The sequence below is a fragment of the Oncorhynchus tshawytscha genome, linkage group LG16 (assembly GCF_018296145.1).
Source record: "Oncorhynchus tshawytscha isolate Ot180627B linkage group LG16, Otsh_v2.0, whole genome shotgun sequence".
In the NCBI taxonomy this organism is placed as follows: Eukaryota; Metazoa; Chordata; class Actinopteri; order Salmoniformes; family Salmonidae; genus Oncorhynchus; species Oncorhynchus tshawytscha.
In genome coordinates this window covers 49,033,420-49,059,901 of record NC_056444.1, presented here as the reverse complement: position 1 = coordinate 49,059,901, position 26,482 = coordinate 49,033,420, and the positions used below count along the sequence as shown (strand labels likewise).

Below are 26,482 nucleotides of genomic sequence, written 5' to 3'. Positions count from 1 at the left end.
GACGATGTAGTGTTGCTTTAGTGTTCATTTTGGTTTCAAAATCATTTGCTTGTTTCAGATTATTTATTTTTTTTGTCTTTGAAATGCACACCAATGGTGGATTGCTGATCTATCAGTTTGAGCCTACGCACAACCTTGTCTTGAGTCAAGGGAATGCAGGAAAGATAAATCGTGCTATTTGTTTCAAGGAAAATTAAGACTGTAATGCAAACTAGACCAAACAAAACCTCCAATCAGCAGATGAGCTTCAGTAACTTGACCTGACCTCCATATATCTATACACCTCAGACCTACAACATAAACGTCCAGCAACCCACCCCCTACCCACATCCCAAACCCCCAAAACACCCTGCGCCCGATCCCCAAACCCTTATGCCCCAGATGCCAAGCACCGTTGTCTAATTAGATAGCTAAATGAGCGCATTCACTGTGAACATGCCCACGGGGCAAGCCAAACTGGGGGGGTTGGGACAGGCAGGGGGATTTGAAGGATGGCAAGGTGAGGGGGGCCAGGATGGGTAAATTTATGGGGTCTCTGTAGTAGGGCAGATGGGGGAGAGAGTTTGGCTGGGGGGGGGGCTGATAGTCACATAAGAGGACGTCGCTCCAGCAGACGTGAACAGAGTGCAGTCATGCGTGAGCGCCAACTGGGCCGCTGCTGCTTACCTCTATCGAAATACACATGGGAATGAGAGATATGCAGAGCACACAGGATAAACTGCTTAGTAGTATACACAGGACATATGTACACGCACGCACGCACACAAACAGATAAAAGGAACCACATAGGACTGAACATAGAAACACATGGGTACGCGTCAATAACGTAGGGTTCAGGCCATAGCACACATTCTAATAACCACTATTGCTCATCCCAATGCTCCAATTACCATCACCATCATATAGGTTGATTATAAATAAGAATTTGATATTAACTGACTTGCCTAGTTAAATAAAGGTTCAATAAATAAAATACAAATGCTGATGAGCAATAGATGGTAAACCAGACAGAGAAGACTGATTGAATAATAGGAGCGTCGTATTAAGAGAAAGGGCTATACTATCAGTGGTAGACATTTTACAATAAATTAGGTACACGTTGGATTTGATTGTGAGCACATTAAGTATGCTAAAATGGTTTAATATAGCTCATATTTACAGTATATGGCTATGTCCTGCGGGTGCGGGGACAACAGAAAGGCCCTGGCATATGCTGTCTGGGGAAGTCGACGTGATTCATTGGGAACCCCAGAGCACACAGCCACGCACAGACTGATGCTACAGGGCTGGCTGAAGTCATTACATCAAAATAGCTCTGGATAGAGAAATTGAACAGGAATATATGTCATGACTGAGGTTCACTTATATGAAGTCCTATGTGATCATAGAAGCGCTGCTTTATTTCTCAAATCAATATATTTATATATATATATATATATTTGTCACATGCGCCGAATACAACAGGTGTGTAGTAGACCTTACAATGAAACGCTTTACTTACAAGCCCTTACCAACAATACAGGTTTAAGAAAGATAAGAGTTAAGAAAAATATTTACTAAATAAACTAAAGTAAAAAATAAAAGAGCAACAATAACATAACAATATCGAGGCTATATACGGGGGTTGGTACCAAATCAGTGTGCGGGGGGTTACGCTTCTGTGTGTTCCTCTGTCTTATAAACCGGGGATGTTAAATTGGTCGAGAGAAACAGATCTGCACGCTTGCATACAAACATCAAAAATACAAATAAACACAGCCGCCCCTCCCTCCTAGCTCTATCGAGCCTGTGTTTTAGAGCCCCGTTTCTACACCACGAGATAGGAATTATGGCAGTCACAGTGGCCGCAGCACCGCTCGCTCTGAGGGAGGCAGAGGGAGGCTTTGTGTTGTCTGTGTGTCATTGGGTGCAGATAGCCCATCAGTAATCATGCAGCATAGCCCTGAATCCCCTCCCTCACCCCGTCTCTCCATCCTGCTGTTGCAGTGCGGTGTCTGATAGAGGCGTTGTGTGCATGTGTGTGTGTGTGCACGCGGGGTGCCATGTCTGATAGATGATGTACTTATTTGGTAACGACCATCACTGCAGATCGGCCATTTTCCCCGTCTAATAGTTGAACAACCATCGCTCCTCAAGAGGATTTCAGACCAGTTGGGCAGAACTCTTCCCCTAAATCACCCTCTCTCCGCTCCTAATTCCCCCCTGCCAGGTCCACCACCTCGGCTAACCCCTCACCGCCTCCCACCAACTTTCGCCTCTCTCTTCCATCCACGTGGAAGAAGAGTAAATTGCCCTTTGTCAAGACTTCATAGACCAGTTGCTGAAACATCCGGCCTATCCCTTTCTTTTATATTACTGTATATATATGACCATTGTCATATACAGCTCTATTTCTTACAATGCATCCATTCACAATGGCTGGGGGAAAAGAAAAATAAATAGCATATTTATGGTCATGATGATTGGGCCTTTATCCAATGTTGATGACATGTTTCAGAAATGTGCTAGATAAATTTTTTAAACAAACAGGTTGATTTATGTTAGGATATTTTGTCATCATGATGTTTGGCTTTGTACTCATGAGTCTTATCCAGCAATACAATGCAAATTCCTTATTTACGGGCTCCTAACCAACTGCTATTTTATTTGTTTTTTCGCATTGTTTGTAACTTATTTTGTACATAAAGTTTCTGCTACTGTCTCTTATGACCGAAAATAGCTTCTGGACATCAGAACAGCAATTACACACCTCAAACTGGACAAAGATTTTTTTCTTTAATGAGTCCTGGCGCAAAGGATATGCTGCTTTCCGGAGACCAGGCCCAAATCCCCGTCATTTGCATGAAGAAAAGGGGGAGATACAGAGGGAGAAGGTCATGGTGACTTGTGAGGATTCGGAGGCGAGTGAGTGAATAGCCACTACCATCGGTTCTATTGGCCAACGTGCAATCACTGGAAAACATACTCGATGATCTAAGGTCGAGACTATCCTACCAACGGGACATTAAAAACTGTAATATCTTATGTTATGTCATGGCTGAACGACAACACAGATAATATAGAACTGGCTGGGTTTTCCATGCATCGGCAGGACAGAGAAGCTACGTCTGTTAAGACGAGGGGCGGGAGTGTATGTCTATTTGTCAATAACTGCTGGTATGCAACGTCTAATATTTAAAAAATCTAGAGGTATTGCTCGCCTGAGGTAGAGTACCTCATGATAAGCTGTAGACCACACTATCAACCAAGAGAGTTCTCATCTGTATTATTCGTAGCTGTCTATTTACCACCACAAACCGATGCTGGCACTAAGACCACACTCAACAAGCTGTATAAGGCAATAAGCAAAGAAGAAAATGCTCATCCAGAAGTAACGTTCCTAGTGGCTGTATAATGCAGGCAAAATTAAATCCGTTTCACCTAATTTCTACCAGAAAGTCATATGTACAACCAGAGGGAAAAATTTGCCCTCAATTTGGCAAATCTGACCATAATTCTATCTACCTGATTCCTGCTTACAAGGAAAAACTAAAGCAGGAAGTACCAGTGACTCGCTCAATACGGAAGTGTTCAGATGACGCGGATGCTACGCTACAGGACTGTTTTGCTAGCACAAACTGGAATATGTTCTGTGATTCATCCAATGGCAATGAGGAGTATACCACCTCACCTCAGCTTCATCAATAACTATGTGGACGACGTCCCCACGTTAACCGTACATACATATCCCAACCAGAAGCCTGTGCATTGACTCGTTATTGCTATGTAATTTTATTCTGTTACTTTTAATAAAAATTTTACTTTAGTTTATTTACATATTTTTTTACCTTTATTTAACTAAATCAGTTAAGAACAAATTCTTATTTTCAATGATGGCCTAGGAACAGTGGGTTAACTGCCTGTTCAGGGGCAGAACAACAGATTTGTACCTTGTCAGCTCGGGGGTTTGAAATTGCAACCTTCCGGATTCTAGTGCAACGCTATAACCACTAGGCTACCCTGCCACCCCAGAGCAAAAAATATTTTCTTAACTCTATTTCTTGAACTGCATTGTTGGTTAATGGCTTCTAAGTAAGCATTTCACAGTAAGGTAATACCTGTTGTATTTGGAGCATGTGACAAATACAATTTGATTTGATTTAAATAAATCACAAGGCAGATCCCTTCTGGGAACTTCTTCAACACCAAACTAGAGGTGCTGTCTTTGGATCCAAACATTTTATACAACAATAACAACTGTGAAAACAAAATGTCCGCCTTATTAAACGTCTGCGGTCTATGGCAGAAGAGCTCATCAATTCACCATATGCATGGCCTGGAGCAAACTTCCACAGCTCACTGGCTAAATGAACATGCTCTGTCTGGCCAGATGTATACCTAATTTTCCAGGACTCCTATATGCTAGGCATTTTTTCCAACCCTGTGTGAGTGTGTGTGTGTGTGTGTGTGTGTGTGTGCGTGCGTGCATGTGTGCTTTGTGTGTGCGTGTGTACATGCATTATAATGAGTGCTAGGCCTATGTACTGCATATCCTGTAGAAAGAGACAGACAGACATAGAAAATCTTTAGTGAATCACCACAAACGTTCTATCTTCACCACTCTGCCCATTAGCACTGAGGTCAATTGTAATGTAAAGAGTAAAAAAAACTTGCAGGTGACTATCATGCTGTACAGACTCTTCAGAAAGTATTCAGACCCCTTGACTTTTTCCACATTTTGTTATGTTACAGCCTTCTTCTAAAATTAATTCAATATTTTTTCTTTCTCAGTAATCTACACACAATAACCTATAACCTACAAGGTGCACACAGATTTATAGAAATGTTTGCAAAGAAACAGAAATACCTTATTTACATAAGTATTCAGACCCTCTGCTATGAGACTCAAAATTGAGCTCAGGTGCATCCTGTTTCCATTGATCATCCTTGAGACGTTTCTACAACTTGATTGGAGTCCACCTGTGGTAAATTCAATTGATTGGACATGATTTGGAAAGGCACACACCTGTCTATACAAGGTCCCACAGTTGACAGTGCATTTCAGAGCAAAAACACAGCCATGAGGTCAAGGGAATTGTACGTAGAGCTCCGAGACAGACCTGGGGAAGGGTACCAAAAAATGTCTGCAGCATTTGAAGGTCCCCAAGAACACATTGGCCGCCATCATTCTTAAATGGAAGAAGTTTGGAACCACAAAGACTCTTCCTAGAGCTGGCCTCCCAGCCAAACTGAGCAATCGGGGGAAAAGGGCCTTGGTCAGGGAGGTGACCAAGAACCTGATGGTCACTCTGACAAAGCTCTAGAGTTCTTCTGTGGTGATGGGAGAACCTTCCAGAAGGACAACCATCTCTGCAACACTCCACCAATCAGGCCTTTATGGTAGAGTGGCCAGCCGGAAGTCACTCCTCAGAAAAAGGCACATGACGCCCCACTTGGAGTTTGCCAAAAGGCACCTAACGACTCTCAAACCATTAGAAACAAGATTGTCTGGTCTGATGAAACCAAGATTGAGCTCTTTGGCCTGAATGCCAAGTGTCACATCTGGAGGAAACCTGGCATCATCCCTACGGTGAAGCATGGTGGTGGCAGCATCATGCTGTGGGAATGTTTAGTCAGGATTGAGGCAAAGTACAGAGAGATCCTTGATGAAAACCAGAGTGCTCAGAACATCAGACTGGGGGCGAAGGTTCACCTTCCAACAGGACAATGACCCTAAGAACACAGCCAAGACAATGCAGGAGTGGCTTTGGGACAAATCTCTGAATGTCTTTGAGTGGCCCAGCCAGAGCCCGGACATGAACCCAATCAAACATCTCTGGAGAGACCTGAAAATAGATGTGTAGTGACGCTCCCCATCCAACCTGACAGAGCTTGAGAGGATCTGCAGAGAGGAATGAGAGAAGCTCCCCAAATACAGGTGTACCAAGCTTGTAGCGTTATACTCAAGAAGACCCGAGGCTGTAATCGCTGCCAAAGGTGCTTCAACAAAGCACTGAGTAAAGGGTCTGAATACTTATGTAAATGTGATATTTAAGTTTTTTAAATATTTAATAGATTTGCAAAAATCTCTAAAAACCTGTTTTTGCTTTGTCATTTTGGAGTATTGTGTGTAGATTGATGAGGGGAAAAAACGATTTAATCAATTTTAGAATAAGGCTGTAACGTAACAAAATGTGGAGAAAGTCAAGAGGTCTGAATCATTTCCAAATGCACTGTATATCTAGTGTGCAACATATGACTGGAGATGCAACACCTGTCCCCTGATCCACTGATCCAAGGATTATTGTCAGGATCTGGCAGAAGAGGAGATCTGTTGTAGATTGGTAACAGCAGTGTGTTCCCACCTCGGCCACTTTCTGCTGGCTTTCCCTGTGTCTCAGACACACCCACAAGCATAGACACCACCCCAGCCCAGATGCTCTCTGAGCCTGGACAGATGTGCCTCTGCCCCTCTGTCACTGTCGAGGAGATGGAGAAATGTGTGTTTGTTTGTACGTCTACGTGTATGCGAGATGTGTGTGTGTGTGTGTCACTTAGGATAAGGTAGTCTTTCTATGTAAGCTCAGGAATCTCAAACTCTCCTCCGCTCCCATGTGTCCATCATGGCAGAGAGTGACAACAGGACACAGACCGAGACACAGTGAAGGACAAAGATCGTTAGAAGGAAATATATCAATACAGAGGGGGAGGAGGACAGCTTTAAGTGAAGAGGGTGAGAGGAGGGAGCAACAGAGAAAGAGAGAGACGAGGGTGAGAGGAGGGAGCAACGGAGAGAGAAAGAGAGAGACGAGGGTGAGAGGAGGGAGCAACGGAGAGAGAAAGAGAGAGACGAGGGTGAGCGAGAGAGTGACTGTATAAGAGAGAGATTGAGAGAGAGAGAGAAAGAGTTACTGAGGTTGGACACAGACCAGGGCAGTTCAGAGATGCTTGGATGTTTTTTAGTGCTGGGTTTGCCCAATAGGTCACTTCTGCAGTGAGCATTACCACAGGGTAATGTTACATGACTAAAATACTCAACCTGTGTGTGCGCGTTTTTGGGGATTGGAGGCACCAAGGCCATATGAGCTATACACATTTTGGTTACATTTAGTTCCCACCATTTCAATTTTTCAAATAATCTCAATATTATTTAATATCAGTAGACACAGAGGCCAAACATACAGCTCGCAGACTATTGGACCCTGGAACCTGGGATAAAACAACCACGTCACTCTTCTTTGAAGACAAAACACAACAAATAGCTGTATCACTATCTATCCTACATTCCTTCGGTGTAAGAACCTTGAAGTAAGCTTAGTTGACCCAACACCACTTTAATGTTATGGTTAAGACACACAAGGTTGATTGCATTTGATTTACCCTACATCATAGCTCAAAGTAAAGCTGAAAGACAATGCATCTATATACTTTTCTACTTAACAAATGCTATGAAGCTGCAATCTTACTTAGGGCAACTTGTGTCTGCCATCACAGGATAGCAGAGCATGAAGTGTCTGAAGTGGTTTCTCTACAGGTGGATGTGATGCATTAGCATAATAGCCCTGTTCGCGCTCTAATAGCCAAAAAGATATCCTTCTGAGGTGCAGTGTGGGGATCATTCATATCATTATAGCTCTCAGTGTCACCGGTGCTCATGTTGTTTTTCGGTTAAAGATAATCAAATCGGGCATTTAATGTGGACTAAATTACAACACACCCTGATGGCGGCCTGGGTACTATTAGGCTGATCCTTCTTGGTCCTAGCACGTGTGTATCATCCGTTAACATTATCTCAAAGTATTATTATACCTTTATTTAACTAGGCAAGTCAGTTAGGAACTGTCGGCTGGGGGGGGGGTTGAGCTTGCAACCTTCCGGTTACTAGTCCAACACTCTAACCACTAGGCTACCCTGCCGCCCCAGTAGGCCCAAAGGTAAGAGGCAATTAGCTATATTTGTGAGTGGCTCTTAACTCTCAAGTTATTCTTTATGGCTCACGTTTTACTGCAACATCTTCATTAACTTCAAGGACGTGATTTTTGCCAAAGACTCCTCAACAGAATTAAGATGAGAGCTTGATGAGCCCAACAGGGCTGCTAGTGCCCGAGAGTCTTCCTCATCACAGGGAGTGTGACGGTGCCTTTGAGGGTGTAGCTACCTGTTTAAGTGTCATGCTGTATGCTATGCTGATAACAAGTTACGTATGGCACCACCATCACATGTTATAATGCCTCATATACATTCAAAACAACTTAGATGTTGCTTTCCCCCATACGGCCCACCAAACCTTAACCCCACAAAAATTCGGAAACATCTGAGAGTATGATGAACAAAAGCAAACTTTATTCAGATTCTGACAGAAAAAGGGCGGACCGAAATCTCAGTGTCCGTTCAAATTAAAAATGTCAAAAGATAAAAATGACAACATTGATCGATACAGTATCTCATTAATAAACAAAGGTCAAGCCATTTTACATATCCCAAACGCTTTGTTTCGTTTCAACAACATGCTTCGTCACTCACTGCTAAAAAAATAGTGTTTTGGTTGGAACTCAGTTTGGAAAGGTACTCACATTGCTTTTTGAAAATCCCTGTGTTGTTCTTACACCTGCCACTGAGCTGGAGGCTTCAAATGAGTTCAGATATTTTTCAGCAGGGTTCTACTTACTGAAATATCCAGCTGTCACCTTAGTAGTAGTCTCTGTCTGGTGCTACAAAGTAATGGTGAGGAGCCCAGTTGACAAGACAGCTTTCTTTTCTCCCAGAGACAGGAACTGCATCCCAGTCACCGCAGCCCTGCTCACGCCTGCCCCTGCTCGCACTGTTGCTAAGCAACATGTTCAATTCCAGTGTTCTGTATGTCCAAATAAATCATGAAGTCCTCCGTTAGCTGAGCCGTAGACAGCTCCTAATACAAGATGACGTCAGTAAGTACAACAGCAGAGAACAATAAACAGTTAAAAAAAAGGACTGGGCAGAAAGCAGATTCCAAATGAGAAGAAAATGAAAAAAATTGAAATCAACTTTTATACTTAAAAGATTTGAATACAAAGCAGAACAAAAATGGAAAAATAACTTTCTTCAGACAGGACCAGCCTGTTAGTTCTGTTTCGGCACAACCCAACCCATCCCACCCCCACCCCTTACCACACCCAGGACCCTTTACCCCATCTACATTTCTTAAGCTCTTCTTCACGCAGTATGAATGAGATACCCAGCTTTGTAAAGGCTTTGATCCTGTACTATCATGACTAGCCACACAAGAATGACGACTCCAGAGAGTCTCATCTCAGGTGACCAATCGCGGAGCAAGGAGACTTCTCTTGCAACCCAGTGTTGACAATGACATGATCTGCTTATCCCTGCCACCGGTAAGCTTCTCGAGGCGTAGTGAGTGAGCTCCTGATTCCTTCAATGCTACGGTTAAAAGCTCATAGTGAAGAATGATTGACCTTTTATGTGTTACATAAACGCAAGGTCAGAGGATTTAAGAATGATCCAAATGAGGCTTAGAGGAACCAGGGGGGACTCTTCTTCTGGTAATTCAAATATCAAAGACTATTGGACAGTAAAAGTGGCCTTATAAATATCACCCCACTCCATCAACGTCTGAAGTTAAACACCTTGAGATGAAGAAGAGAGTGGCTGACTAAAGGAGGTAGAAAAATAAATCTCCCTCAGTTCTTTTTCTTCTGCTCTCAGCACAGCATGTCCCCAGTCTTACTGTTAATGGCCCGTGTGAATGTTTAGTCACATAGCACTCCTTCAGACACGCTCATTCTATCCTCCCCACGACCTCTTTTAAGAGCGGTGTGCTTGCCAGATCCCTCCTCCAGACCCTGTTTCATTGCTGACAGATTCAATGTCCAAAAAAAAAAAAAATACTGTAGAGGTCGCCATGGAAATAATTTCATTTAAGGCCCACTCTCTCAAACCTCCCCAGTTGCGTCACACTGGGTACCGTTCCCTCTCATTGCCAGGAATGTAGAGGTGGCCACCTCATCCTTTTTTTTTTGTTAGCAAAGATCCCCACTTTAACATTTTCAAGTTTAATTTAGGGCAAGGATGATGGATGGTACACACATCAACATTACAAAGAGGTGAGATGCTGTGTTTACAATTGATGTTCTTATATCATTTCACACTCACTGGCATTATAAAAGGAAGTCTGCACTAACCTACAGTATGCTGGTGAGGTGTGTGTCTGTGTGTGTGCGTGGGTCTGTTGTGTATGTGTTTTTGGGGGATGGGGTCATGAAGACCAGTATAGACTACACAGAGTAAACCATGGAGGGGTAGCATTCTTTTTTTAAAGAGGGCCGTCAGTGGGGGTGGGGAGGATGTTTGGAGAGGCCAGAGGAATTAAACAGAAACCCCTTACTTTCCCTTCCCTTCCCCACCCCGCTTTATCCGCTGGACCGGTCAATGGAGTGCCTCTCTGGCCACCACTGTCTGGGTTCTACTCCCTTCCCTCACATGATGGAGCAGCCCTTGGCCTTGTCCTTGCCGAAGGTGGAGGAGAGGAGGTCAGACTTGCCGGGCAGAAAGAGGAGTCTCTTGGAGAGGCGTCGGGCGGGGCTGGGCTTGGTGGAGGGCTGCAGCTTGTTGATGCAGGCCAGGGCTGCAGTACGGAACACACTGTGGATGCTCTTCTCTGAGGTGAAGGCTGAACACTCCAGGTAGGCCTCCGCACCTAGTTGCTTGGCCATGGAGGACCCCTGCAACACGATGGGGAAGAACAAGAGTGAGATAGAGAGAGAGAGAGAGAACGCGCGATAGAAAGGGAGAAAGAGAGAAAGACTCACTTGCTCATGTGAGATGGGTGTCTGCTTCTGATTGGACAGCTCCATAAGCGTGCACACGTCCGTGCGCAGGTCTGTTTTACAGCCTATCAGGAGGATGCGTGTGCTGGGGCAGAAATCCAGGATCTCTGTCTTCCACTGCAATGAAAAGGACATATGACTGTTATAAGGTTGTTGTAATGTATCATAACCACAGCTGTAATGTACATGGTACACAGAGAGAATGATCACGATGATTGTGACAATGACAAGGAGGAGGAGGAAGAAGAAATTGACAGCAGCAATGATGACGATCACAATGACAAGATCCTCACCTTTTTCAGTGCACCGTCAAATGAGTCTGGGCGGCTGATGTCGAAACAGAGGAGCACAGCGTCTGAGTCGCTGTAGCACAGGGGTCTGACGTTATCGTAGTACGGAGAGCCTGTAGGGTCAAACAGATCGGCTAGGGTTAGTCACACGGCTTTCAAAAAGGACAGTACCAAACTAATAAGGCTCCATTAGTTGCAATAAGAATGGGTCGTACCAGAACAGTATAAAGACTAGTGATGGGAGAATTTTTTTTGTTGATACAGTTACCTATTGGAATATTATTTTTTACTAAATATTGTATCGTTTTGACAATATTATTTTTCTGCTAGTTTGTTGTACCTGCACCAAAACTCTAGTATTTAAATATGGAGCCAATTTGTTTTCAGCACTTTCCATGCTATAGTAAAGGCCAGGGCTGGGTGCATGGATGCTATAGGCTAATGATGGCTGCTGGGTGCAGTCAGACAAAGATGCTGGAGTACTGCTCTCAGACTATTAACACAAGGAGTCAGTCCCCCCACACAGCACCGGACACCACCCACTCCCCCCCGGTAACTACGGCAACAGCCTTGGTAGACAATGCTTGAATCCAACCCTCTATTTTACTACCCCCCTGCACCCAAACCATTCTCCGCACACACACTCCAATTTTCCTCCTCCCTCACTCTCGGATCTACAGTAAGTCATTTCACTAAAGCCCCACGCCTTCCCACTCAGTAGAAGAACTCGCCAATAAATCACATGAACACACAAGCAGACTGTACACTATAACTCTATCCCAATCACACCCCTGCGTTACCCAAAAGGTTTATATTGAACCCTTTGTCTGTGCAGAAATCCCACTTGAAATCAGATAGAAGAAATAAAGATCTCTCTGTCCAGGGAGACACTTTCATAGATTGTTGTTCTAAGAGTGTATCATATGAAGCAACACACTGACATGATTCAATACACATGCTGTATGTATGCACAACATCGTTAGCAATGACCGCTAAACTAAAAAGCAAATGCTTCGTGTTATAAATTGAAGACAATTGCGAAGAAAATCTGTGTGTTGTGAGCGTTGTGTGTGTGTGCGTGCGTGCGTATATGCTTGCGGGCCTACACGTCGAAGTGTAAAAGTATGTTATTGTTGCAAAGGGAGGTCCCTGTGGCTAAAAACAGGTGCTTCACCGAATGTCCGTCCTCTGTTGTGCTCCCTCGTCGCTTCGTACACCAGCCACAGATTCAGTTCCCTCTCCCTGCTCCGGAAACGTATTGAACACCAACTCAACCAGGTAAGAATGAATTAAGAAAAGCTTCACCTGTGGATGTATGACCTACGTATGCCTCTATGGGTAGTGCGAAATGCATTTGGATGATATAGGATCCCCTCCTGCTACTGTCAGCGTGACACCGTCTTCAGATCCAATCCATTACTAAAAGCCTAACAAACGCTCTCCTGTGAGGGAGACAATTGTCTGACGTTCACAGGGAATGACTGTATGAACAGTCAAGTGTGTCGAGGCAAGGAACGAGGCAATTGATTAGTAGCGATATGACTTGTTTTTCCCAGTAGGTGACAACGTCAGCATTTGGCAGAGTGGAGCCCAGGGTGATGCAACACTGGGGAAACAGACATGATGGCTCTGAGCCCTGGAGCTGAGAGAGGACACAAGCTGTGATACACCTCCCACACACACCTTCCCTACCTGGACACACACACAACACTGGGAGAAGGAGGAGTCTAAAAACCTAACGATAAACTGATTGCTTGTTGATGGAGGCTGGAGAGGCAACGGGAAAGAGAACTAAACGGGGCATCTAAACGGGGATCCCTGCGAGAGAGAGACGGTGAGAACAGGCCGCCGCAGAGCTTGACCATGAACTCAAAGAGGAGCGGCACGGGGGGGGGAATCGTTAGGCACAGCAACTCTGTTACACAACACAGCCCACTCCACAGCCGAGCACAGACAGCAGCCTGACCCTAAGGGGACACTCTGCCGCTCTTCACACACCCTCAGCCAAGGAAAATAGAGAAATAACATGAGAATAAGAGCAACCTCAGAGAAAATATATTATATGGCTGTTCATGGTTTTAGCATCAACAGCTAGGCCTTCTCTCTCGCTCTCCCCCCCCACAGATCATCGGTAAACATGATAATAGTGATATATGTATAATCACCAACTTTAGTGATAGTACAATCAGAGAAAACCACGGTATGGCCATGGATGACAAGAGCACTGCCAGGATAGGACGTTAGAGATGGATACAGAGCTCAGATAGATGGAAGCGACCAGAGTGTTTTGTGAGAAAAAGGTGGGAAGAGCTGGGCAGAGCTTTAAAACAAGGTGTGAAAAATGTAAATGGTAATTATGTAACGGGACTTTCGCTACGGAGTGGACAAGCATCCAGCTCGGTCCATCTCTTTTGAAGTGAAACAGACCAAGCGAAAGAATGAAATCCTGTGATGTTTTCTATTATATACGGCATTTTGTACACGCTTTCCACTGGGCACAGACGTCAATTCAACGTCTACTCCACATCGGGTTCGACGTCAGCCGCCCAGACTCATTAGATGGCGCACTGAAAAAGGTAAGGACCTTGTCTTTGTGATCACCATTATCATTGCACGCACGCACACACAGACACTCTTCCCACCACTCATGCAGAGGCAACCCCCTGGCCAGCCCAACAACATGGAACTGGTTGGGAAGGTGTAGAAGGATCCTATCTTGTCAGTAGGGCACCACAACACTGTGTGTGTGTGTGTGTGTGTGTGTGCCTGCTATAGGTGTCATATTTGATGTAGAGCCAACGGGTTATTAGACATTCCTCTAGTAAAGGGGTAGGTGGTGAGAGGGGGATATATTTGTCTCCTGGGAATGAGATCCCTGTAGTGTCAAATGAATTAGGCCTGCATCATTCTATGCCTTCTAAACATAAATCGAAGGGAGAGGAGACCAAAACAGAACAGGCAGGCACACAAATGGTCATTTGCATTCAAATGTTGTGTCACTGTCTGAGAAAACTTCTCAGTCCTCAGCAGCCTACCACATCACTACCTGTGATAAGCAGCAGGACAACAGTACAGATCGCTATCTTAAAGGAAAACAATAACGAACTACTAACAACCATACAGTATACACTATGATGTTAAATAAGACTGTGAGACAATGGCCAATGGGCCTTTAGTTAGCCTACTGTTGTTTACACAAACTCTCTGATTGCATTGTTTTCAGGGCGAGTGGGAAAGGAAATGTTAAACTGGAAAGAAATGACAAGTCAGGTTTTACAGTACAATTAGTCTGAGAACTTGAACGTTGACACAAATTTCAAATGGCGTGCTTTTGGACTTGAACTTAATTTCACACATCATAAACCTGCTACACAGGTAGAGCATCTTGTATAGAGAGACACGACATACTACAACCTTTGGTACAAGACGTTATTAAGGCTTATTATAACCTGGATGTGCTCAAATCCATGCCTCAATGACTGTAAGGTATATTGGATGTGGGCATGGGGGGTGCAGAGTGTAATGCTCACCTGACGTGTCCCAGAGACTGAGCTCTACGCGCTGCTCCTCCAGCTCCAGACACGCTGTGTAGTTCTCAAATACTGTTGGAACATAGGTCTGTGGATGCAGAAAGGAGCGAGTTCATTAGCTACGCATTACAGTACAGCCGTATTAGATTGACACAATGATCATCCCAGTCTGTGGCTAATGTCCTGTCTGACCAAATAAGGCATCTGAACAGTTGTACTGTTTAGAAAGGAAATAATTTTATACATCTAGTCCTGCCCCTTTGTATTTGGACCTATTCACTTGTATGCGTATTGAAGTAGGCTGAAGTGTAGCATTTGGTCCCATATTCCTAGCACTACGTTAAGCATGTGACTCTACAAACTTGGATGGATTTGCAGTTTGTTTTGGTTGTGTTTCAGATGATGTTCTTCCCAATAGAAATTAATCGTGATTAAATGATGCATTGTGATTTTGGAGTCACTTTCACTGTAAATAAGAATAGAATAGGTTTCTGAACACTTCTACATTCATGTGGATGGTACCATTATTACGAATAATCATGAATGAATCGTGAATAATGCTTTCATGACTCCAACATGACACAATACATTATTTAATAACCGTTAATTTCTATTGGGAACAACATAATCTGAAACAGCCAAAACCAACTGCAAATGCATCCAACAAGTCTATGGAGTGAGCTCAATTAAGCACAATTTGAAATTTCTCTCAATATTGAAGTTCTCAGAGGAATTGTACTGACTTGCATTTCCTTTCCAGTTTACTCAATCAATCTTTCCAAGTCCAGAAAACAATGCAATATTAAACTTCTATTCGTTATCGTAGAATTAGAATGACATTTCTATTGCTATTGTCATCTCTTTATAGTATGTGTATGTAGCCTATTCCGCATGTATTTAGGACATGGGTATTATAATCCAGTCAAACGTGCCAGCTGTAGACATTGCATACCTCAGGATAGGAATCCTTGGCAAGGACTTGCAACATCGCCGTTTTTCCGCATTGAACATCCCCAACCAGCACCAGTTTACATCTCGCCACCAGAGGCTGGGTAAGTCTCCTTTCCTTCATTGTGAATACGATTTGGTTGACGAACACAATAAATTGATATGCGAAAGAAAAACACGTGTAAAATCCTCTGTCAGTTATCAGTGCATTCCGCCGGGATGCTGTACAGTACACCTTCGATGAAGCTTGCTGCCAGCGGTATGCGCCGAGTTATGACGCTGCTGAACTTTATATTGTCGCGTCAGCCAATGAAAATTAGTGTTCTGCTCATTGTTGCGCAGCATGCGTTTCGGACCGCATAGGCTATGCAAGATCAGGGTTGGTAGTCAGTCAATTTTGTTCTAAAGTATACAAATGCGTATAGTCTATCCATGTCCAGTGCATGATGTGTAACAATGCTACTTCACCGCTTTACCAGCTTCAGTTCCATTTTATAGATTTGATTGACACCTTTATTTCACCCTAGCTCTCTATCTCACACACGCACACGCACACACACGCACACACACACCAAATCATCTGAAGGAACCCTGCCATGAATAAATCAATGGAAAGTACCTGCTCACTCCTTCATGCCCTGCGGTAGCTTTTTCTGCGTAGATTTATACGAAAAATGCTGTTGTGTGGATTTCGGAAACAACGTTTCCTGACAGTAAAACGCTTATCTGAACTCAAAATTCAAGCGATCACAACCGTGGCAAGCAAATTTGGAAAGTGTTGCCTACCCTTGTGGCTTCGCAGACATGTGTGGACCCAACTCCACTACTTATATTTCACCCCGATCTTGAACAGGATTTTTAAAATGAAGAAGAATTACACTTATTTGTCTTCTCATCAAGTTCTATACATTTGGCAGGAAACCAATCATATGGACAGAGAAAGTGCCCTATGTAACAGAGATGGAGTATGCAATGGCTGACTGGGTGCAATGTGCAGGTGCAGCCAGTGTGCTGAAAAACACGTTTGTGTGGGAGTGTGTCATCAGTGTGTGTGTGTGTGTGTGTGGCATGCTAGTGTGCCTGTGAGTGAGCATATGTTCATGTAAGAGTTAGCGTGTGGTGACAGTAGCACAGACAATCAGAGCACACTGACTGCCAAGCCCGAACAGACGAAAGATGGCTTCATGACTCTGAAACACCACATAACCTACAAAGTCTGCCATTTGGGGGGGAAGTGGAGCATGCCAAGTTATACAGAACATGAATGGGTATACACATAGTGTTATGGCATGAAATGCCATAGTATAAATTAGCACATTATAGCAACTTAGATGGTCTTGTGCGCACGGAAATTTACAGCACAGCTCGAAATGGGCACAGAGAACCATTTACATTTTAGTCACTGAGCGGACGCTCTTATCCAGAGCGACTTACAGTGCATACATGTACATACTTTTTTTGTACTGGTCCCCCGTGGAAATCGAACCCACAACCCTGGCATTGCAAGCACAATGCCCTACCAACTGAGCTACATGGTAAAAACACACCTTTGAAAAAAGGAAACACCGAAAATAGTGGACTGTGTTAGAATAACACATAGCCAAACGTTCTTAAAATTGTCCCTGTTTTGATGTATACATTCTTATCATGTTGACTGTTTCTTTTCAACTTTAACACGGCATTTTCAACCTGACAGCTAGTGACACCTTTTCTCTTCTTCCCAATTATTCCTGTCGGTGGCTGGTAGCATAGCGGATAAGCGCGTTGGGCCAGTAACTGAAAGGTCACTGGTTTGAATACTAGAATTGACTAGGTGACAAATCTGTTGATGTGCCCTTGAACAAGGCACTTAAACCTAATAACTCTGGATAAGAGCATTTGTGAAATGTAAAAAAAAAAAGCTTTACAATGGGCCTATATATGGTGTTGCCAAGGCAATCAATTTAGGTTGGCAATGCCTCGAACATACACTACATGACCAAACGTATGGGGACACGTTGAACATCTTGTTCCAAAATCATGGGTATTAATATGGAGTTGGTTCCCCTTTGCTGCTATAACAGCCTCCACTCTTCTGGGAAGGCTTTCCACTAGATATTGGACCGTTGCTGCGGAGACTTGCTTCCATTCAGCCACAAGAGCATTAGTGCCATTAGGCCTGGCTCGCAGTAGGCATTCCAATTCATCCCAAATTTGCCCAATGGGGTTTAGGTCAGGGCTTTGTGCAGGCCAGTCAAGTTCTTCCACACCAATCTCGACAAACCATTTCTGTATGGACCTTGCTTTGGGCATTGTTATGATGAAACAGGAAAGGGCCTTCCAAACTGTTGCCACAAAGTTGGAAGCAAAGAATCATCTAGAATGCCATTGTATGCTGTAGCATTAAGATTTCCCTTCACTGGAACTAAGTGGCCTAGCCCGAACCATAACAAACAGCTCTAGACCATTATACCTCCTCCACAAAACTTTACAGTTGACACTATGCATTGGGGCAGGTAGCGTTCACCTGGCATTTGCCAAACCCAGATTCATCTGTCGGACTACCAGATGGTGCCACGTGATTCATCACTCCAGAGAACACATTTCCACTGCTCCAGAGTCCAATGGTGGTGAGCTTTAAACCACTCCAGCCAACGCTTGGCAGTGCGCATGGTGATCTTAGGCTTGTGTGTGGCTGCTCTGCCATGGAAACCCATTTCATGAAGCTCCAGACAACAGTTATTGTGCTGACTTTTCTTCCAGAGGCAGTTTGGAACTCTTTAGTGAGTGATGCAACCGAGGACAGACCATTTTTATGCTCTATGCGCTTCAGCACTCAGCGGTACTGTTCTGGGAGCTTATGTGGCCTACCACTTCGTGGCTGAGCTGTTGTTGCTCCTAGACGTTTCCATTTAACAATAACAGCATGTACAGTTGACTTGGGCAGCTCTAGCATGGCAAAAATATGAAGAACTGACTTGTTGGAAAGGCGGCATCCTATGACAATAGAAAGTCACAGAGCTCAATTTTATACACCTATCAGCGGAAGGTAGCCTAGTGGTTAGAGCATTGGGCCAGTAATCAAAAGGTTGCTAGATTGAATCCCTGAGCTGACAAGGTAAAAATCTGTTGTTCTGCCCCTGAACAAGGCAGTTAACCCACTGTTCCTAGGCTGTCATTGTAAATAAGAATTAGTTCTTAACTGACTTGCCTGGTTAAATCAAAATAATGTAAAAAAATCAGCAACAGGTGTGGCTGAAATAGCTGAGTTCACTCATTTGAAGGGGTGACCACATACTTTTGTATATAGTGTGTACGTTATTTATTCTGCATGTCTATTCCTCCTCTTTCAAACTGCCTTATTGCCCTTGCTTTTTATTTTCCCTATTGTTCTTTGTCCTCCTCCCTGACCCGCTTGTTGACAACGCATGCACGCGCACCAGGGCACCGGAAAACGTGTGGCGAGGTACCATTTTGCCACATCCCTTTTGATTTAGTTTAATAAAATATATCGACGCAAAGTGTTAAAACGTGGGGCAAAGTGCAGGTAAAAAAAAATATTATTTGATATGTCTAATGACTTGTCAACTCGTGCACAATTTCTCTGTCCTTCACATCCGGAGTGTTTCTGCAGATACTTTGCGTATCTTGACCAATCAGATTCACGGAAATCGCAGGTCGGGCACAATGCACAAAGCTCAAGGCGCGCTCTCCACTTCCCTCCGGTATTAAGAAAGTGTGATAACAAGTATCACTCCCGACCGACAAAAACAAAAACTCTATGTGCCTAAAGCAGTAGCGACCGGTCATGCTGTATTGCATAGAAACTATTTTAAAAAATCAGTCTGATCAATTGTAGGCTACTACAGTTTTTTTAATCGCTTTGGTACTATTTTCACAAGTTGTGTGGTGAATTTTCAAAACTCTTAGTACAAAACTCAAAACTGGTAACGTGAGCACTTTCATTGTGCGTTCATTTTGTTTGTACATCTTTCACCATCCAAAATATAAGTTTACTGTGAACTATAATGACTACATTGGTTTAATCACCAAAACACAACATAATGATATCTTCTCAATTTAGTTATTTAACAACCAATTGCAAAAAATGTAAGATACATGTTTCAAAATTGCCCTTTGAATGTAGTATGCTACAGTACTGTACATTACAGTACATTACACTGTTTTCACATTAGGCAATACACTTGCACTACCCATTAAAATTGACAGATCACATTTCCATCATTTCTATCCCATGTGTGATCAAAGGTGTGATCATTGAAGAAATCTTTCACAATATAATCAAATGAAATAAGCTGTCTTGAGCATTTGGCCATAGGTTCTCATAGAAATCAACGTAAATATCATATAATTGTTCATGCACCCGGAGAAAAACCTTTTGGCATGACAAAGCCAAGCCTGACATCGGTCTGTATTGAAATCATTGCATGCCTCATACATGGCCTGAAGGAGGGTGATACACTCATGGGGAACAGTGCATTCGGAATGTATTCAGACCCCTTGACTTTTTCCACATTTTGTTACATTACAGCCTTATTCAAAAATTGATAAAATTGATTTACCCCCTCATCATTCTACACACAATACACCAAAATGACAGTTCCTTCGGGAAAGTATTCAGGTCCCTTGACTTTTTCCACATTTAGTTACATTCCAGCCTTGTTCTAAAATGTATTAAATAAATACAAATTCCTCAGCAATCTACACACATACCCCATAATGACAAAGTGAAAACAGGTTTTTAGAAATGTTCGCAAAATTATAAAACCTAAAAAACAGAAATACCTTATTTACATAAGTATTCAGACCCTTTGCTATGAGACTCGAAATTGAGCTCAGGTGCATCCTGTTTACATTGATCATCCTTGAGATGTTTCTACATCTTGACTGGAGTCCACCTGTGGTAAATTCAATTGATTGGACATGATTTGGAAAGGCACACACCTGTCTATATAAGGTCCAACAGGTGACAGTGCATGTCAGAGCAAAAACCCAGCCATGAGGTCAAAGGAATTGTCCGTAGAGCTCAGAGACATGATTGTTTCGAGGCGCAGATCTGGGGAAGGGTAGCAAAACAATTCTGCAACATTGAAGGTCCACAAGAACACAGTGGCCTCCATCATTCTTAAATGGAAGAAGTTTGGAACCACCAAGACTCTTCCTAGAGTTGGCCGCCTGGCCAAACTGAGCAATCGGGGTAGAAGGGCCTTGGTCCAGGGGGTGACCAAGAACCCGATGGTCACTCTGACAGAGCTCTAGAGTTCCTCTTTGGAGATGGGAGAACCTTCCAGAAGGACAACCCTCTCTGTAGCACTCCACCAATCAGGCCTTTATGGTAGAGTGGCCAGCCGGAAGCCACTCCTCAGTAAAATGCACATGACAGCCCGCTTGAAGTTTGTCAAAAGGCACCTAATGACTCAGACCATGAGAAACAAGATTCTCTGGTCTGATGAAGCCAAGATTGAACTCTTTGGCCTGAATTCCAAGCGTCATGTCTGGAGGATACCTGGCACCATCCCTATGGTGAAGCATGGTGGTGGCAGCATCATGCTGTGGGGATGGTTTTCAGTGACAGGGACTGAGAGACTAGTCAGGATCGAGGGAAAGATGAACGGAGCAAAGTACAGAGAGATCCTTGATGAAAACCTGCTCCAGAGCGCTCAGGAACTCAGACTGGGGCAAAGGTTCACCTTCCAACAGGACAACGACCCTAAGCACACAACCAAAACAATGCAGGAGTGGCTTCCGGACACTGGAGAGAGCTGAAAATAGCTGTGCAGCAATGCTCCCCATCCAACCTGACAGAGCTTGAAAGGATTTGCAGAGAAGATGGGAGAAACTTCCCAAATACAGGTGTGCCAAGCTTGTAGCGTCATACCCAGGAAGACTTGAGGCTGTAATTGCTGCCATAGGTGCTTCAACAAAGTACTGAATAAAGGGTCTGAAGACTTATCTAAATGTGGTATTTCAGTATTTCTTTGTTTAGAATTGTGTAAAAATCTATAAAAAAAACATTTTTGCTTTGTCATTACGGGGTATTGTGTGTAGATTGAGGGGGAAAAAAACAATTTTATCAATTTTAGAATAAGGCTGTAACCTAACAAAATGTGGACAAAGTCAAGGGGTCTGAATACTTTCCAAAGGCAATGTATATATATATATATATCATACTTTTTATGTTTCTACTTTACAGACGAGGTTCTCAAAATCTGTAGTAAACAAACCAGTGGACATGTAAAATCCTCAATTAAGAGCAGTCGGATTAAGTAATAGTAAAATGTATTTTAACAAAAGAAAAGAGAGTTATATCTGAAGTAATGTGAGCAGTGCATTATTGTGGAAGGCAATTACTTTATATGAACATGCATTGCAATGTGAAACTGATTAAGTGTGGTGAAAAAGTGACTGTATGATTTTGTGTGTTGTACTTAGTCAGCGTAAAATGTACTCACCGTTTTGAAACAACTGCCTTTTTGATGATCTGTTTTGAGTTTTCTACTAAGAGTTGTGAAAATATATCATATACGTTATCACCAAAATTATTTTTAAAAACTGTGACAACGGCAGCTGCATAGTCTAGCCTACTATGCTCCCTGTCCCTCTGGTCACTGGACAGTGTTAACAAAGGGGTAACGTTGTGTATTTATAGCCCATTTAGTTGTGAGAAAATGTGAATGGAATCAAATTTGGTTTATATTCAAACTTGCTGGCTAGGCTATCTAGACTTTTTCAATCCAAAATTATTAACTGGAATTAATCAATAAACACGATATCGGACATAGACTGTGAGTACATTTTTTATTAGACTTGCAGGTGCATATGTCAGGACTACAAGATGCAAACCTGTATATAGCAATCTCAGCCCTGTGAATTTTATTGTCCAATCATGTTTCTTTCTCTCTGTCTGTGTATAGGAACCCCCCTAGTACTTTAAAACATAATTCAGATGAACAAGTATAAGGTTGCTGCAGTTTGACAGCGTTTTCATCCTCCCCAAGGCCAGGCGTTTTTCCATGTTTTTTTTAAAGCATGTGACCTGATTAAAAAAGCTCGGGTCCCATCATAGCCCATAATAACCCTTTTTACAACACATTAGTCATGTCATCACCTTATAATGTCCAGAGTTTTTCCTGGTTAAGTTACCAGGTCAGGAAAAACTACAGGCCCCAGATTTCTTTTTCTTTCGCCACACCACTTGGGGGCCTTTGGTGCCACCTCTAACACACACACACACACACACACACACACACACACACACACACACACACACACACACACACACACACACACAATGTCTCTTTCCCTGTCTCGTCATCGGCTTGGGCACCTCTGTGTGTTTGTTTCATAATGATGTGTTGCACAACCTAGTCTGTTCCAGGCATGATGTGGAGAAGATCTTCACTGTCCCTCCTCCTGAGACTGTTTTATGAATCAATATCAGAGAAGATTTCTTCTTTCTTCTTTTCCCATTAAATGGATTAAATTTACCATAGTCATTTTTGCAGCCAGTAGTACTATACCTCTAATGCTATAGTAATAGTGGGGTGCACCTCTGCGGTAAGGCTTACACTATGGTCAACCCATTCTCTGGAACCCCTACAGCTCTTTGACCTGGAATGTCCCTTTAGATAACATAAAGTGAAGGGGCTGTATACACAGCAGTGACATGTTCACCCACTGGGCTATCTTACTTATCAGACTCCACTGTTGTGTGTGTGGGAGTGGGTGTTTGAGAGAGATAGACTAGTATACTCAGGGAGCGAACATGTATGAATTGAGAGTTAATATGTGAGAAATGTAGTATGCTTTATATGACACCGTACATGAAGGGCTGTAGATACTGATACTGTATATCAAGACGCCAAAGAAATAAGCAAAGTTGAGGTTTTCCTGAATCTACAAAAAACCCAGTTGTTTCTAACATTGGTAAGTGCTTATTTTTTTCAAAATAGCCACCACCACCACAATAAACTGTGTCGCAAGAAAATTATATTCCATAAGTCGCGCAGTAGGATGGGCACGACCAATAAGCAGAAGAAATCACATCCAGCATGCCTTGCAGCCACGGAATTTGCATAATTTAAACAAGACGTGGTTGAGGGGGTTGCATTATGCAAATAAGGTATTGATTAAATGATATTCTATACACAAATGTAATCATAAAAAGGAAATTCAGAGGAAATGTTTAGCATTTATTAATTGCCTTTGAACATGCTACAGTTTTTACAGTAATTAAAACCTGTTATGAATAAAACAAGTCTATTCGCATTATGTTAGATTACTTCAAATATTGTAAATAGGATGGACTGTGCACTACCTATTTGATGTGAAGTGGAATCTTTATCACTTTCCAGACTCAGACCTCGTGAAAATTGTCACTTGTTCAACAAACAAGTCACAATTGTTCACATTAGCAAATACTAATCAGTTTAGTGTATACTACTATGTGGGTGTGTTTCCCAAATAAATACATGGCTCTCCAAGAGCAGGGCTGTAAACCACAATATTGGAGTATGAACATCAAACTAGGCTGTTGCGTACCCAACACCTGGGTTGTATTCATTAGTCGGATTCCGTTGCAAAATGTTTTGTCCGTTGCGAAACATTTTGCGATGGAAACCAATTGGAAGCAAACAGAGCAAACGGAACGATACGGGGAGGGACCTGACTTTGTCCAATAGAAACCTACGTTTTCGCTGCAAATGTTTTGTTTGTTTGTAGTTAACGGTTTCTATTGTCCGTCTAATGAATACACCCCTGCTTTTTAGGGGTTGGGTAGGTTGTTAGTGATGACTGGGGTTATGCGGAAGTCATTATGGATCACTTTTATAATCCCAGGGAGGAAGGAAGCTTTCTGCGCACACTAGTGCCAAGGGCAGCGGCAGGAAGTCGTCCAAACAATGGAGTTGCACTTGCTGGTGTTAGGCTCTGTGCTGTCTGTCTCTCTGTCTGAGGGGGGGAAAGTCCCACATCACCTCTTTAAAACACCACTCCCATTTCCTCACAATGCCACCCCCTCCATCCTCCTTTCAAAACTATAAACCATTGTTTTTGGCAAAACAGAGCATGCCTATTTTTTTGGGAGGTCCTGTCAAGTAAACAGGCTGTGGCAATTCTAACATTTACATTTTAGTCATTGAGCAGATGCTCTTTTCCAAAATGATTTACAGGAGCAATTAGGGTTAAGTGCATTTGCTCAAGGGCACATCAAAATATTTTTATCCTAATTCGCTCAAGGATTTAAACCAGCAACCTTTCGGGTATTGGCCCAACACATTCATAATTTATACATACTGTGTGTGTTCTTTTAACCCATAAACCCCCCAAAAAAAAAAAAAATAATAACTTTCCCCACCCCAGACCTTTATGGGCGGCAGGTAGCCTAGCTGTTAGAGCGTTGGTCCAGCAACAGCAAGGTTGCTGGTTTGAATACCCGAACAGACAAGCTGAAAGAAATCGGTCTATGTGCCCTTGAGCATGGCACGTAAACCTCATTTCTTCCAGGGGCGCGTACTATTATGGCTGACCCTGTAAAACAACACATTACACTGCACCTATCCGGTGTACATGACAATCAAACATATTTGTTTCCTTCTTTTTTTATGCAGAAGTCTACTTTTAACAATTGCCACCATTTTTTTTTTACTAAAACACATTTGTATGAGGAACAATGCAGATGCAAAGTTTGTTAACAGAATGACAGTAAATGCTCCCTCAGTTTTTTGTGACCACATTAAACATCCACTCCGAATTAAGATTCAAAGATGACTGAAGAAAGAATGGGGTGTCAGCTATGATACGACACCTTGAGTTTGAAAATAAATCTCTTTTGGTTATTGAACTACAGTAAGTGAAGTGGATGATAAAAGAATTACATCATGGGACCTTGAACTGCACTATACAGAAATGCATAATTATGAATGTCATTCTCTTCATGGTGATGTATCCTGAATAAGTACACAAAAGTAGAAATATGTAATATCCTCCTTTGCATGTTTGGGTAGTATTAAAAAAACGGGCTATTATTCTAATGAGCTCTGCCTCCAAACAAGACCACATTTGGTTGGTCCAGATTGGACCAAATCTGTACCAATCATAGACATCTATATTTCACAAGTTTAAACATCACAGTACAGCACCGTAGACCACAGTACAGTACAGAGCAGTATAATTCAGTACAGTACAGTAGAGCATAGTACAGTCAAGTAAATTAGAGCAGAGGATAGTTCATTACAGTAGAGTGCAGAAGCAATTAAAGCAATTAAAACCTGTTATGAATAAAACAACAAGTCTATTAGCATGACGTTAGATTAGTACAGAAGAGTATAGTACAGTAAGGTAAAGGAAAGTAGAGTATAGTTCAGTACACTACAATACAACACAGTCAAGTACAGCACAGTTGTAGAGTATATTACATTATACTGTACTCTACTCATGTGTCATCTACTGTACTGTACTGAACTCTACTCCATTGCACTGAACTATATTCTACTCTAATTTCTTTACTATAATTTACTGTGCTCTACTGTACTGTGCTCTACTGTACTGTACTCTACTGTGGTCTACTGTGCTCTACTGTACTGTATTGTGCTCTACTGTGGTCTACTGTACTGTGGTCTACTGTACTCTACTGTGGTCTACTGTACTGTGCTCTATTGCAGCTGTGGTTTCTGATTACTATGATTTCCCATTGTAGACAATTCAATTGCAGTCAAATCAAATCACATTTTATTTGTCACATGCGCCGAATACAACAACCTTACCGTGAAAGGAGTCTTATGGCTTGGGGGTAGCAGCTGTTAAGAAGCCTCTTGGACCTAGACTTGGCGCTCCGGGTACCGCTTGCCATGCGGTAGCAGAGCGAACAGTCTATGACTAGGGTGGCTGGAGTCTTTGGCAATATTTAGGGCCT

At 42.8% G+C, this 26,482-nt stretch overlaps 1 protein-coding gene across 1 annotated transcript; it reads right to left on the bottom strand.

Annotated features, from left to right (window-relative positions):
• Positions 1-8,300: 8,300 nt before the first annotated feature.
• Positions 8,301-15,852, bottom strand: LOC112215794 (rho-related GTP-binding protein Rho6). The gene is made up of 5 exons (XM_024375200.1): positions 15,575-15,852; positions 14,623-14,710; positions 11,096-11,205; positions 10,785-10,919; positions 8,301-10,697 (listed from the first exon to the last, which is right to left on the bottom strand). Exons 1-5 carry the CDS (start codon positions 15,692-15,694, stop codon positions 10,452-10,454), a joined length of 699 nt encoding a protein of 232 aa, XP_024230968.1. The 5' UTR covers positions 15,695-15,852; the 3' UTR covers positions 8,301-10,451.
• Between the last annotated feature and the right edge of the window lie 10,630 nt (positions 15,853-26,482).

Coding starts and splice junctions, on each gene's coding strand:
- LOC112215794 (XM_024375200.1), bottom strand. CDS start 15,694: ATGAAGGAAAGGAGACTTACCCAGCCTCTGGTGGCGAGATGTAAACTG. Junction 14,711..15,574: donor CCAAGGATTCCTATCCTGAG/GTATGCAATGTC, acceptor CTGCATCCACAG/ACCTATGTTCCAACAGTATT. Junction 10,920..11,095: donor TTGACGGTGCACTGAAAAAG/GTGAGGATCTTG, acceptor TTTTCATTGCAG/TGGAAGACAGAGATCCTGGA.